The following is a 16177-nucleotide window of genomic DNA, read 5'->3' as shown; positions in this document are numbered from 1 at the left end:
TTGAGACTGTAGCGGGTAGCAAATGATTGTTGATATTGATGTTGCTGTTATTGGCAGTTGTAACAACCTGTGTTTGTTGTTGCAGTTGCAAGTGTACATCAGCATCCGTGTTTGCACCATATTTATGGTTGCCACTCAACGGCGCATGGATAATTTTGCTGCCACTGGCAGTGTTTTGATAGTTCTTGCTAGCAGAGATTTTACTTAAATTATTTAGTGGCTTCACAATAACGGAGGTGGCTACGGCAGTTGCTGGTACAGAAGCTGCCGAACACTTGTATTTATTAATAGTATTTCTGGTGGAATTATGGCCAAGATTATAGTTGCAGCATGTTCGCTTGTACTTTGTATTGAAATAGGTTGACGCTACCTGTGTTTCTGTGCTTCCCAAATCTATTGCTAGAGACTTTAATTTAGCTCCCGCTGCTAGCTCTGTCGTTGCTGTTGAAGTAATTTTCGCTGCTACCGCTGTCGCTGTCGCTGTCGCCGTCGCCGCCGTTTCCGTGGTCGCCGACGCTTTGGGCCTTTTTCAGTCACCGAATCGACTACAAGCTTTCTTCCACCTACACTGAGTGCACCATTGATCACGACGATCCATACCATATACTTTGCGGCACTTCTTGTTCTCGCCTCGAGTGCGTCTATTTGGTGAGTTCGGTGAGTGCTTAGTTGTTGTGGCAACTGCTACATGTTGTGCATGCTGCTGTTGATGGTGATGAGATGCCTGTTGTTGCTGTTGCGGTAGGTGGTTTATATGTGTGGTGGGGAGTGTCACTATAGCGCTCGGCAGTGTTTGAATGCGTCGTTTGCTGATGACCATGAATGTGCTGTAGTTGCGATTGCTGTTGTTGCTGCTGATGGCTTGGATAATTTGGCGTGATAGTTACTGCCGGTACTTGTTGATGTTCTTGCTGCTGGTTGTGATGGGCACTGTTATGCGCCGTCACCGTGACATTTTGTTGAGACAGTTGCTGGAGCATATTGTTGGCACTGTTATTGGGTATGATGGAATTGCTTTGATTGCTGCATGTGTTGCTAGTGGTACTGCCGTTGCCATTGCTGCTTATGCACGTATTCGGGCTACTGCTATAATTGTGATGGTACGTTGGCGATGGATATGGAGCGGTCGACTGGGACGGACGTGGCGATGATCGAGCATGTTTAATATATTGCGGTTGCTGATGACTTGAATTTGTTGTCACCGATGCAGTGGCAGTTGGCGCGGCTGGTACTACTGGTACTGACGATGACTGCCAGTAGGTGTGATGAGTGAGCGGTGAAGTCGAAACACAATTATTCTGCATTTGCTGATTATTTTGGTTATGGCTGCTATTGCTATTCGTAATATAAGTGCCGCAGTGATATACTGTCTTGCTGCTGCTTAGATTTTGACCCAGGTTTTGTTGAAGTTGCTGCTGATTGACACGTCCTTGCCTGTGGGTGGGAAAACAACAAATGTCATTTATTGTTTAACAATGAACGTGTGCTTATGTGAGGTTATGTTGATTGCTTGTGTTATAGGAACAGTGTTGCCAGAAGCTTTTGGACCAACCGGCTAAATTGGCAAAAATTAACCGACTAAAAACCACAACTGTTTTAATCAAATTTCACATGTTTTATTTAAATAGAAACAAGTTAAGGGGAAAGGTCTCCAAAACGGATCCAGGCTTTGGAAAAAACAAAATATTAGAGAGTATAGAGGAGCTTTTTCAGATCTGAAGACCCCGCCCTCCGGAGGCTTATAGTTTTTAAGTAATTCGCATTTAAAGTTGCAAAAAATACCGAATTCAACCTCACTTTTGCCCTTGTACACCAACTGAACTGAAATGTCGGTGCTGTATTGGTAGAAAATGCCAAAAAAAACACAAAACGGAAACAATCTGCCTTATCCTGAGTTTCGCCTAAAAAAAAATTCACCCGAAAATTCGTCATCCGCCCATAGTAAAACCATGGAAACCAAGAGTGAAANAAAATGAAACTCGCGAAAATTTTTAATTTAAAATCGCGCGATTCATAATTTACCGAAGTATCAATTTTATAACAAAAAGCGCCGCGGTCAAAAACTTTTCATAAAAAATCGCGCGAATTTTAATTAAAAATTTTCATTATTTATCAAGTATCGAGATTATAATAAAAAGCGCCGCAGGCGAAAATTTTTAATTAAAAACCGCGCGATTTTTTATTAAAAGTTTTCATTATTTATTGAATTATCGATTTTATAATAAAAAGCGCCGCGGTTTAAAATTTTTCTTAAAAAATCGCGCGAATTTTAATTAAAAATTTTCATTATTTATCGAAGTTTTGATTTTATAATAAAAAGCGCCGCAGCCGATTTTTTATAAAAATTTTTATTATTTATCGAAGTATCGATTTTATAATAAATCAAAAACGAAAATGATATGGTTTATAGTTGTATTTTATAGCTTCGAGAAGTATGGCAGCACACATTTGCTCTTACTGTCGGCCATTGTTATTTCTGTTTGTTTGTGAAAAGTGGTAAAACGAGTTAACGGATTTATAAACGCGTTTTACTTAATTAATTGATGAATATATATTTATTAAAAGTATAAAATACGCACGTGAATAATGAAGATATTGTATATCAACCAAAATACAATTGATAAGTGGCATTTTGGACAAAAATTTGGGGGTGGTAGTGAAGATTATTTAACAACAAATTGCTTAAATACTATTAGCAACTACTTTGTGAGAGTGATATATTCATGCAGAGAAAGCCTCCCCCAACGTCCTGACCAAGTTTCATGACTAAATTCCATATACTTTCGCTGAAATCTCGATTGGTTCCGTTTTGGAAAGCCAACCCAAGTTAAGAATCCGAACAATGGAAAAATTACAACAAAAAATTTAGTTCGATAGAGGTTTTTGAGAAAAATATAACGGTATAATTTTTCTGAGGCAGAAGCAACAACTAAGGCACTCCGCACATTAAACGCCTACAAGAATGATAGAATACAAGATTGCGCCGATCAGAGAGGATTTTTGAGAATAACTTTTGTGTGACGTCACACTGGTGCAATTGCGAGAGAGAAATGCCAAAACGTGAGCAAGAATGGAAGAAGAAGAAAAAATGTTGCAAGGAAAACGTAAACAAGTTGCACCAGTGTGACGTCATGCAAACAACGATTCTGTCAAATTCGTTAAGAGAGGAATAGCGGTCCGAGATCGGCGCAACCTTTGTATTCTCTCAATCGTGAAACGCCTAGTCATAGTAGTGTAATCGTTCCGGCGTACTAAAGTATGAAGCTTTTATACCCAATACATGTATTTCAATGAAGCTCTGTATATTACGATTCATTGTAAGGCGCTTGCAGTTTTGAAATCGTCATTTGTTTATTTTTTGGGTTTGAAATAAAATTTATTTGTCAATTCATAAGAAAATAATTGGAAATGAACGATTTCGTGCAAATTGCATTAAACCACAAGCGTTTATGCAATATTTCGGAGCAGAAATATTTGCGGAAGTGCGTGTTGCGAAAGAACGGCCAAAAAATTTGTTATGTGTAGAAAGTGTTTATTAGCTGGTGACTTATGCAGGTCGTGCAAGTGTACAGAAGTCGAGTCGTCATGCATTCGTTTCGGTATGATGAAACGATTACTCTACTTTGATTAGGCGCGTAATGTGCCGAGTGCCTAAGGTAGTTACGAAAAGTCAAAGGTCAAATGCAGCGCTTTTTTCAAATTCATATATCTCGAAACCCATCGCACGGATTCTAAACATTTTGATGTAATTAAATAGAAAATGTGAGTGACTTTAATTACATATATAAATGATATTTTAATAAGTAAATATATTTGGTTTAAATTTTAAGCTTTATATGTTGAAAGTTTATTATTGAATAATCAAAACTTTCTTTTTGATAATATCAATTATATGATATTTTAATAAGTAAATATATTTGGTTTAAATTTTAAGTTTTTATATGTTGAACGTTTATTATTTAATAATCAAAAATTTTCTTTTTGATAACAAACAAATTCATTGAACCATAAATTGAACATCAAGAATTTAAACAAGTATAAAAAACATACAGGTAAAATACCCTACACATATAACTTCTTAAGTTTTAGCAAAAATCCAATTTATGTAAAAAAATTACAAACAATTTTAAACAAACACAATTTTCTTTAAAAAGTGCCTATTAATTACAGTTAAAAATCTTATAATAAATAGTGCACACCTCAAGCTTTCGATTGATATACAACATGTTGTGTTTAATCCTCGAAAATAGGAGTATTTCAAAAAATAACCCTGGTCGGACCAATGCCAGCTACGCTATCCACAGCATTTTTGCGCAAAACCTTTTTTTGGATAGGCCGCGCTTACGTGTTATAACCCTCACTAAGTAATATTCTCTATATCGTGTTATGGTATCAAATTAAAAAATAGTATTTCCTTCTTGTTTGAAAGTTTATTATTGAATAATCAAAAATTTTCTTTTTGATAACAAACAAATTCATTGAACCATAAATTGAACATAAAGAATTTAAACAAGTATAAAAACATATAGGTAAAATACCCTATATATACTCGCCCTCCAGTAAAACAATAAATTAATTAATGTTAAATGTTATTTTCCTTTTTGTACTTGGAATTGTTAGTGAATTAGATTTTTTTGTTGTATCAGAAATTATATTTGCAGGTTTGAGCAAATCTATTGAAACCGTTTTAATCATATTTCCATGTGGAATTTTGAATACTTTGTCATTTTTCGAAATAATTTTAAATGGTCCTTCATAAGGTGATTGCAAATTTGACTTGTGAATAACTTTAACAAAACCGTACTCACAAGTATCCAAATTTTTCGGAACAAAAGAGTATTCTTTATTGTTTGATCTAACATTTGAAAAATATTTTCTTGGCTTAGAAAGAGTTTCGTCTGTATTATTAACTTCATTATTATAACTTTTCGTAACAACTAATTCACCTGGTAATCTTAATGTTTGTCCATAAACTAATTCTGCAGAAGAGCATTTTAAATACTCTTTAATAGACGTACGTAGTCCTAATAATATCCAAGGAAGAATTTCAGACCAGTGGGTAGAATCATCTGAAGCAGTAATAGCAGTCTTTAATGTTCTATTAAATATTTTAATCATTCCATTTGATTGAGGATGATATGGGGACGTATGAATTTTGTGTGATCCTAACAATTTAGTTAATTCTCTGAACAATTTTGATATAAACTGTGATCCTTGATCTATTGTTATATAAAGTGGAATGCCAAAATCTCTAAGTGGATATGCCTCTGGCCAACGTGTATGTCTATCAATGATATTTAAAATGTAACGACTTTCTTTTGACACAGGTAATGGACCAACAATATCCATATGAATATGTTAATTTTTTGCAACGGCGTCTTAGTATGTTTAGAAATTTTTAATTTTTGACAACTTATACAAGTAGAAGTCCAATTATTTATCTCTTTGCGCATATTAGGCCAAAAATATTTTGATTGAATAAACGCCTAGTTGTACGTACACTTGGATGTGATAAAGAATGAATTTTATCAAAAATGATTTTTCTCATAGAATTGGGAACTAATGGTCTAAAAGGTTCTTTTAAATTACTGTTGGAATTTTGGTCAGATATTATGTCATAAAGTGTTTGATCTTTTTGTTCCTCGAATAATGTTTGAAAATTTATGTCTTGGGCTAAAATCATGTAAACATCTGGAATACGTATCAGCAACTATGTTTTCTTTTCCAGAAATATATTGTATGTCGTCTGTAAATTGTGCAATGTACTCTAAGTGTCGAATTTGTCGAGATGATCTGTCTGATTTAGAATTTAGTATATGTGTTAAAAGTTTATGATCAGTATAAACAGTGAATGTTCTACATCCTAGAAAATGTTTAATTGAATTGTATATCGCTAAAAGTTGTCTGTCAAATGTGGAGTAATTAATTTCTGTAGGGGATAATTTTCTTGAAAAATATGCAAGTGGTTCCAAAGTGTTATTACTCATTTGTTGTAAAACCGCACCGACTGCTAAATTTGATGCATCGACAGCAAGTGATAATTAAACAATTTTTATCAAAATGAGTGAGTAAAGTCTTCTGTGTAAAAAGTTTCTTCACATTTTCAAAAGCCCTAGTTGTATTTTCTGCCCAATTTAATTGTTTAAGTTTATTTTTAGTTGCTAATGTTAACATTTCGTGCAGAGGACTAAGTTCTGCTGCTAATATTTTAACATATCTATGGTAATAATTAACCATGCCCAAAAATTGTTGTAATTTATTTATTGAAAGTGGTGTTTCAAAATTTACTATTGCTTCAACTCGTTCGACAGAAGGTCTGATTCCTTCACTTGAAATTTCATAACTTAGAAAATCTAATTTATTTGCTCCAAAAATGCATGTACTATGTTTAATATTCAAACTATATTTTTCAAGTCTTTCAAATACAGATTTTAAATGCTCAATATGTTGATCTTCATTACCACTTGCAACAAGAATATCGTCAATATAGACAAACACAAATTCTAAACCTGAAAATACTTCATTAATAAAACGTTGAAATGTTTGTGCACTATTTCGTAGTCCAAAAGGCATCCGTACGAACTCAAANAGTATGTTTAGAAATTTTTAATTTTTGACAACTTATACAAGTAGAAGTCCAATTATTTATCTCTTTGCGCATATTAGGCCAAAAATATTTTGATTGAATAAACGCCTAGTTGTACGTACACTTGGATGTGATAAAGAATGAATTTTATCAAAAATGATTTTTCTCATAGAATTGGGAACTAATGGTCTAAAAGGTTCTTTTAAATTACTGTTGGAATTTTGGTCAGATATTATGTCATAAAGTGTTTGATCTTTTTGTTCCTCGAATAATGTTTGAAAATTTATGTCTTGGGCTAAAATCATGTAAACATCTGGAATACGTATCAGCAACTATGTTTTCTTTTCCAGAAATATATTGTATGTCGTCTGTAAATTGTGCAATGTACTCTAAGTGTCGAATTTGTCGAGATGATCTGTCTGATTTAGAATTTAGTATATGTGTTAAAAGTTTATGATCAGTATAAACAGTGAATGTTCTACATCCTAGAAAATGTTTAATTGAATTGTATATCGCTAAAAGTTGTCTGTCAAATGTGGAGTAATTAATTTCTGTAGGGGATAATTTTCTTGAAAAATATGCAAGTGGTTCCAAAGTGTTATTACTCATTTGTTGTAAAACCGCACCGACTGCTAAATTTGATGCATCGACAGCAAGTGATAATTAAACAATTTTTATCAAAATGAGTGAGTAAAGTCTTCTGTGTAAAAAGTTTCTTCACATTTTCAAAAGCCCTAGTTGTATTTTCTGCCCAATTTAATTGTTTAAGTTTATTTTTAGTTGCTAATGTTAACATTTCGTGCAGAGGACTAAGTTCTGCTGCTAATATTTTAACATATCTATGGTAATAATTAACCATGCCCAAAAATTGTTGTAATTTATTTATTGAAAGTGGTGTTTCAAAATTTACTATTGCTTCAACTCGTTCGACAGAAGGTCTGATTCCTTCACTTGAAATTTCATAACTTAGAAAATCTAATTTATTTGCTCCAAAAATGCATGTACTATGTTTAATATTCAAACTATATTTTTCAAGTCTTTCAAATACAGATTTTAAATGCTCAATATGTTGATCTTCATTACCACTTGCAACAAGAATATCGTCAATATAGACAAACACAAATTCTAAACCTGAAAATACTTCATTAATAAAACGTTGAAATGTTTGTGCACTATTTCGTAGTCCAAAAGGCATCCGTACGAACTCAAAAATTCCAAACGGTGTAGTAATTGCTGTATTATGTATTTGAAAATAATTGCTCTAATCTCTTCTCTTCGCTAAGAGAAAATCTTTCACATAAAACATTCTTAATTGTTTCATATTTGTTATTCAAAGTAGGCGGATTAATAACATCAATCATTTTAGAAATTGATTATTTTTGAAGAAAAATTAAAACGTGTTGAAATTTGATATTATCATCACGTATGTTGTTAATTTCGAATTGTCCTTCTACAAGGAGAAACCATGCTTCAGGACAATCTTCCCAAAAATGAGGCAACTTAATAGATTTTGATAAATTTGCACTCAAGTTATTTTCATTTGGAAAAAAATTTGTGTGTATATTTTGTGAAATGTTTAAGTCTGAAGTGTGTATTAGGGTTTCATGTTGATTTTCTGTTGTTGTTGTGAAGTTGCGTGTACGTATTGGTGATCTTTGCATTTTGAAATAAACTGGAGAAGTGTACAAAATAAATATAAATAATAATAATTTTAGTTAACACAAATAATATTTATGTATATATTTATAAAAATTAATTATATTAATGTAAAATTATTTATATTAATTGCAATTAATAATTCTAAATTTCTTTTAAATATTTTTGTTTTAAAATTTAATTACATTAAAAANTATTTTAACATATCTATGGTAATAATTAACCATGCCCAAAAATTGTTGTAATTTATTTATTGAAAGTGGTGTTTCAAAATTTACTATTGCTTCAANCTTTTAAAATATTAACAAAAACTGAATAAATAAACAAAAGATTTCAAACACGAACTTTTTATTTTTTTTTATTTTTATTTTTTTTTTTTAAATAAAAACAACACTAATTTAATTCCTTAGTTACCTGTGACAGCAAAACTAAAATAATTTCTGTGACTGTAGGCCTGATTATACTTTCTTGGATGGAAATTGCGTCTGTTGTTCATATGCTTGCACATATGATTGTTATTGTGGTGGTAGTTGCTAATTCGATACAAATTTCGTTGGCGCTTGATATGGTGGGGTCGACTGAGAAGTTGGCTGAACCTGCGTTAAATGCGGCGTTGACTGCTGTTTTGTTTGATGTTTTTGCATCTGTATGTGGGAACAGAGTACGAAAATAAACTGTACGAAACAATTCCCATTTGCTCATCGATCATCATATCATTTGTGGTTTTGTACAGTTTTGTACATAGTCAGAAACAATTTGTAAGATTCACTGTCATTTTCCCCAACTAGAAACGTTTGCTTTTCATTTGTGACAATTGTGCCATAGGGTGATATCACAAATGTTTCAATTACGTGAAAAATATTTTTTTCTGTAAATTTTCATATCCAATTCAATTAAAAAACATTTTTATTTTTTTATTCATTGCAGCTATTTGTTTTGTGTTTAGTTATTGGATATGTGTACATACATATATATATTTTTCTCTGCACGATTCATTTCGTTTGTTGTTTCGTCTGTAACTACTAAACTACTGTAGTGTACTATCGCCAAAGTGAACTCAGCCGTTTTGTTTTCGTATTGTACCGAACTGTTGAAGTAATAAACGAAACGAAATAGTAACGTACAATATAGTTTATTTTCGTACCCTGTTTGGGAAGCATTGCCCTGCGCCAAATTTATCAACGAAATTGCACGACCATGCTGTTCATAAGAGTCATTCTGTCCCGAATGCTTATTTAAAATGGATCAAGAGAACACATTCTTTTAAAAGTATTCATCATCAACGTCTTGTAGACCCGAACGTTTTTCTCAACCCTGATGCCTTAGTGATAAACGACTTAGTGCATCTAGTGGATATTTTTTGCTCATTTATCTGGGCTTGTCCTGCAGCCTGACTTGGTGTAAGGCTCACTTCACTAGCTTTGCAAATTTGTTGATTTTGTTTGCACNTTTGATGTTTTTGCATCTGTATGTGGGAACAGAGTACGAAAATAAACTGTACGAAACAATTCCCATTTGCTCATCGATCATCATATCATTTGTGGTTTTGTACAGTTTTGTACATAGTCAGAAACAATTTGTAAGATTCACTGTCATTTTCCCCAACTAGAAACGTTTGCTTTTCATTTGTGACAATTGTGCCATAGGGTGATATCACAAATGTTTCAATTACGTGAAAAATATTTTTTTCTGTAAATTTTCATATCCAATTCAATTAAAAAACATTTTTATTTTTTTATTCATTGCAGCTATTTGTTTTGTGTTTAGTTATTGGATATGTGTACATACATATATATATTTTTCTCTGCACGATTCATTTCGTTTGTTGTTTCGTCTGTAACTACTAAACTACTGTAGTGTACTATCGCCAAAGTGAACTCAGCCGTTTTGTTTTCGTATTGTACCGAACTGTTGAAGTAATAAACGAAACGAAATAGTAACGTACAATATAGTTTATTTTCGTACCCTGTGTGGGAAGCATTGCCCTGCGCCAAATTTATCAACGAAATTGCACGACCATGCTGTTCATAAGAGTCATTCTGTCCCGAATGCTTATTTAAAATGGATCAAGAGAACACATTCTTTTAAAAGTATTCATCATCAACGTCTTGTAGACCCGAACGTTTTTCTCAACCCTGATGCCTTAGTGATAAACGACTTAGTGCATCTAGTGGATATTTTTTGCTCATTTATCTGGGCTTGTCCTGCAGCCTGACTTGGTGTAAGGCTCACTTCACTAGCTTTGCAAATTTGTTGATTTTGTTTGCACAGGATACACCAGGATCGCCAATATATCGTGTTATGATATCAAATTAAACAATAGTATTTCCTTCTTGTTTGAAAGTTTATTATTGAATAATCAAAAATTTTCTTTTTGATAACAAACAAATTCATTGAACCATAAATTGAACATAAAGAATTTAAACAAGTATAAAAACGTATAGGTAAAATACCCTATATTCTCCTTTCTGTGTTGCCGAAGAAGAGGGGCGCAACACCATTTTGCACAGAACACCTTCTGCGTTGGCGGCCTTCGGCCGCACTTAGGGATTATAACCCTTACTAAGCAGAATTCTCCTTTCTGTGTTGCCGAAGAAGCGGGGGCAAAACCTTTTTGCACAGAACACTTTCTGCGTGGGCGGCCTTCGGCCTCGCTTAGGGATTATAACCCTCACTAGGTAGAATTCTCCTTTCTGTGTTGCCGAAGAAGAGGGGCGCAACACTTTTTTGCACAGAACACCTTCTGCGTTGACGGTCTTTGGCCGCGCTTAGGGATTATAGCCCTCGCTAAGTAGAATTCTCTTTTCTGTGTTGCCAAAGAAGAGGGGCGCAACACCTTTTTGCACAGAACACCTTCTGCGTTGGCGGTCTTCGGCCGCGCTTAGGGATTATAGCCCTCGCTAAGTAGAATTCTCTTTTCTGTGTTGCCAAAGAAGAGGGGCGCAACACCTTTTTGCACAGAACACCTTCTGCGTTGGCGGTCTTCGGCCGCGCTTAGGGACTATAACCCTCACTAAGTAGAATTCTTCTTTCTGTATTGCCGAAGAAGAGGGGCGCAAAACTTTTTGCACAGAACACCTTTTGCGTTGACGGCCTTCTGCCGCGCTTAGGGATTATAGCCCTTACTAATGATTATAACCCTTACTAAGGATTATAACCCTTACTAAGGATTATAACCCTTACTAAGAAAAAGGTTTTGCGCAAAAATACTGTGGATGGCGTAGCAGGAATTGGTCCGACCAGAGTTATTTTTTGAAATACTCTGATCTGCGAGGATTAAACACAACATGTTGTATACCAAACGAAAGCTTCATTTGTGCACTATTTATTAATAAGTTTTTTAACTGTAATTAATGCGGTACTTTTTAAAGAAAAATGTGTTTGTTTAAAATTTTTCGTAACTTTTTTTACATAAATTGGATTTTTGCTAAAACTTAAGAAGTTATATATAACGTTTACATATGTAGTTCAAGCGACTCACATTTCCTTTTAATGATATCAAAGATTTTAGAGTCCGTGCGAAGGTTTTCGAGATATTTGGATTTAAAAAAGCGCTCCATTTGACCTTTGACTTTTCATAACTGCCTTAGTTGTTGTTTCTGCATTAATAAAAGTATATTGTTTTATTTGTCTCAAAAACCTCTATCAACACTCATACCCATTTTTTAGTTTTTGCAATGTTCGGATTCTTAACTTATACCTTTAAACAAATCAAAAGTAGAAAGACCTATTTCTGGGAGAAGTAGCAAGAACTTGCAATTAGGATAAACATATGATTGCGAGACATGGCTGGATTTTTTGTGGACGATAAATTGAATAAACTAGTTAGTTAAATTTAAACACTTACAAACTTAAGCGTTTTTAAAATGAAAAATGTAACTAAATCCTGGTTTTCTTAATTAATTTAGTTGATTCCAATGATTTGAAAGGTACTCGGCTGAAAAAACTGTATTCGTAATCGGAATGCAATCTCAACCAGACTAGTGTTGGTTTTTTAAGCTCAAGTTGGCCTACGGTTTTTGGAATTTAAATAAGTTCTCAGCAAAGCATTTGATTTCATTGAGCGAAATGTCAAATCAAAATGTCACGCAGAACAAAAATTGGAAATTGAGTTAACTTTATACGCACGCCGTTCATACAAATTGTATGTGCAGGAGAAATTTTTGACAGTAAATTGGCGGCGTGCTTGAATATTATTAGCCTGTTAGTCAAAAATGGAAACATCCATATATATTTGAATTTTAAGAAAACAAGGCAATCGGCTAATCGGCTAAACCAAAATGTCTCCGGCAATTTGCTATCGCAACCGCAAAAGATTAAAATGGCAACACTGTACGGGACATTTGGGAAAAGACTTGCCCAACTAAAACTGCTCGCTAATCTTTAAAATAACATAACTCAAAACTGCGATGTGTTATAATGGTATTTTAGTTGCGATCCCATACGAGTCCGGACTAATCAGAAATAGTCAGATTTTACTGGAAATCGATCCCGTACTGGGTTCTCTTAGTATTGAGTGGATAAAAAAGAGGGTAAATAAGGTCATTTCTCTGTCAGAAAATACCAGTTCTAGTGGGACGTTTTTTTGCTAGTTGATTCTGGTAACTTAAAGGGAATTTACATGAGGCGATTTTTAGTTGAAAGCAACAATCGCCTGGTGTAAACGGCCTTTCAACTAATCGCTTTCAATGAAGTTGATCGGCTGCCTACTTTTGTTCAACTTTTGGTTCAACTAATCGGCTGTGAAAGTTGAATCATGTAAATTCCCTATTAGGGTTTACACCATGATCCAACTACACAAGATCTGACCAGATGAAGCAAAAGAAAAAAGTAATTTTCTGGCTGACGTTTGTAATTTGGGCGCCATGTTATTTTCTTTGAAAAGTAAACAAAGAATATGAAGACGAAGCATAAAGAAAAAATGCAAGCAATGTTGTAGCACATGTCTGTGTTAACCAATTTATTATTTTTGTACGTGTTTTTGCATCCAATCACCGCGCACTTCACTTTAATTACATTTGCACAAAAAATTTATTGAAAATCGCTTAAAAATCACTGAAATAAAACACCGACAAAATACACATAAAGAAAGGAGCAAAACAGAAATAGCAAACTTAAAAATTACAAACGTCATACACTTTTTTCTCAATTGCCATTACAAAAGGCTGCTTCTCAACCGGTCAGATCTGTTCTAATTGGTTCATGGGTTTATACCGACCGGACAATACTGTCATGACAATAGGAATGTTTGATATCGTATCGATTATTATGAATATCGATATATCATGGCACGATAATCGATTTTTTGAATCGATATTCCAAGGTCGATATATCGAAGACATCGATACTTTACCCGCAATATCGATATTTAAGTTGAATTTTTTTTTCATCTACAAAAAAGTGTATGGGAAAATACTAAAGAAAGTTTAATCAGCGCTTGTGTGAATTATTTAGCTATTACGTTTGACAAACCACTTGAGTCGACCGGCATGCCGTTTTAATCCTCAGTAAATATACAAGTTGGAAATAACACAATTAGGTGAGTTGATAGGCAGGTCTAATATTCTATTCAATTGGAAGCATGATTTTCAACATCGATTTTTTCGATATCGATATTGTTCAGCCCGATATATCGCCATATCGATTTTACATGCAATGAATTAATTCGATTCATGATATCGATACTTTCTTAAATATCGAACATTCCTACATGACAATAGCAATAAATGCATACTTTTCCATTGGAACAATTTTGGCAACTAATACGTATATCTTCATTATCTTGACAGCATTGTCCAATGTAAAAGGTTTGTTCTTAACAGCGGTCGTCCCTCGTATTTCTGCCATGAAAAACAGCTTCTCAAAATACAATCGCCGTTCGGAGTCGGCGTAAAACTGTAGGTCCCTCCGCTTTGTGTGACAACATCCACAAATCGGAGAAGAAGCTCGGCCAAACACTAACATATGTGTAAGCGCCAATCTATTATTATTATTATTGTCCAATGTAAACGCGCCGTAAATGTGTCAAACGATCAATCGTATTGTTTTTGACAACCAAATTATAACAAAAGAAAATTGTACTCTGCCAACATGATGCAATAATACAGGTGTTATCAGTTGGCAACTTCTCGCTCTAATTCCGCCATATTGACTGCCTTAGGNACACATTTTTTTTCTTAAAAAGGTATTTTATCTTATTTTATTTCCTTTCATTACGAATATACTATAAAAAAGCAAATTTTGTTTAGGAAAAAATGTGAAATTTTATATTTTTCCCCCAAATGGGGCTTAATTTCTTCCCGTTTTTCTTCTCGTTCTACTGAGCTAAGGCAGTGTCAAATCGAGCTGTCACAATTGATACCACCTTGTATTATTGCATCATGTTGAAAAGTATTTTTTAATTGTTTAAATGGATTCTAATGAATTTGAAGGTATTTTTGGTTATTTACATGTGTGAGCTGAGTGTATTTACATAAAAAATAAGCAAAAATTCACAACCAAAATATGGAGGTTGTGTTGAAGTTTTTGGACTTTTACCCCTTTTGAAGAAGGTGTGCGATATTTTTACATCAGTGCAAACCACTCTGCCCATTACTTTAGACCGCTCTGCTAGACTATAAAATTGTGAATGGGTTGCGCCTTAAATTACTACCCTTTATTATTTAAAAGGAAGATCTAATAAAATCGATTTATCGGCCAACCAGTTGGCTAACCGCTAGAAGTTGGTGGTAAATAAGCCGTGTGTAGGCAATTGGCAAACCTGCGTCAAGTTGTTATTCAGGTTGGAGTAAAATCAAAAATTTTTGATTTTTGAGGCAGATTGGTCAACTTGTTGCTCTGTGTGTAGACAAGTTGGCAACCTTAAATGCGATTTCATTTTTTTAAAGGCGCATCAACGTTAACATGTGTTTTTCGGTTCGTTACGCTAGTGAAAATGCGTATAAGTTATGAAAATGGGGGCGGTAGCAATAACAAATACATAAAAATGAGAAGCATTCCTAGCATAGCTCAAAAGTTTGCCAGTGGTGTTGTGTTGGTCACAGTTCAAAAAGTCTCACTCAAATGAATTCGGCCAACTGGTTGGTGCGTTTGTAGGGAATTTCGTTAAGTAGGTTGGTCTACTGGTAGGCCGATAAATCAATGCGTGTGTAGGGTCTTAAATGAACGCACGGGATTAAACGCGTCCACTTTATTCTACTAACTGACATAAACTGAATTGCGAACGGTACAAAACGATGAAAGCATTCCTTTCAAAGACATTTTCAATTGTATAAGCATCAATGAAACTCAATTTATTTTTTATTTGCCTAAGTTCAAACAGTATGCTCGCGATACATGTATGTAACATACGTCGTGAAACACAAAAAAGCTAACGGAAGTGGAAATTGTATTTCTATTATTAAATACTCTACACTTTTGTCAGTTGTTGCCTCACAAATATAATTATGCGGTAACTCGAACGAATCATTACTTTTTAGCTGGGTATTTCTTTCAACTTACTTAAAATTTCCAACTATTTTTCTTTGGTATTCCGGATCTTCATGCGGTGGGCGCGCCATATCACGGTGGCTGAGTGTGGGAGTCGATGTAGTGCTCGGCGTTTTGCTATCTTCATCCTCGTCTTCGATTTCCGTATAGTAGAATTCTTCTTCGTGGTCATTTTCGCTACATGATTCATCATAATCTGCAGAACGTCGTGCCTTTTTATTGCTGTAATTAGAAATATATTGCTAGGTTATGTAAGTATGTACTCACATATCGTTATAAGCATGAATATGTTAATGATTAAAAAAAAAAATTAAAACTTTGTGTTGCTGTAACAGTAATTGGCTTAAAAACACGTGAATAATTGTGCACGCTAACTGCCGTTTGTTTGCGAGGAGCATGAGTCTAAGAATTCGTGCATTCAAAATTTACGATTACAAATCACGCCAA

At 34.0% G+C, this 16177-nt stretch overlaps 1 protein-coding gene across 1 annotated transcript in view; it reads right to left on the bottom strand.

Annotated features, from left to right (window-relative positions):
* Positions 1-6: 6 nt before the first annotated feature.
* The window catches only part of LOC108359602 (zinc finger protein 704-like), a 72138-nt gene continuing 55967 nt past the window's right edge, over positions 7-16177 (bottom strand). Inside the window, 3 exon segments of the mRNA XM_017611524.1 lie at positions 7-784; positions 786-1434; positions 15743-15952. Of these exon segments, the coding sequence (XP_017467013.1) occupies positions 530-784; positions 786-1434; positions 15743-15952 (1114 nt within the window). The 3' untranslated portion in view covers positions 7-529.

Source organism: Rhagoletis zephyria, unplaced genomic scaffold, assembly GCF_001687245.7.
Source record: "Rhagoletis zephyria isolate East Lansing unplaced genomic scaffold, Rhagoletis_zephyria_1.1 Rzeph_scaffold_00419, whole genome shotgun sequence".
NCBI classification, from domain to species: Eukaryota; Metazoa; Arthropoda; class Insecta; order Diptera; family Tephritidae; genus Rhagoletis; species Rhagoletis zephyria.
This window is presented reverse-complemented; position numbering and strand designations above follow the sequence as displayed.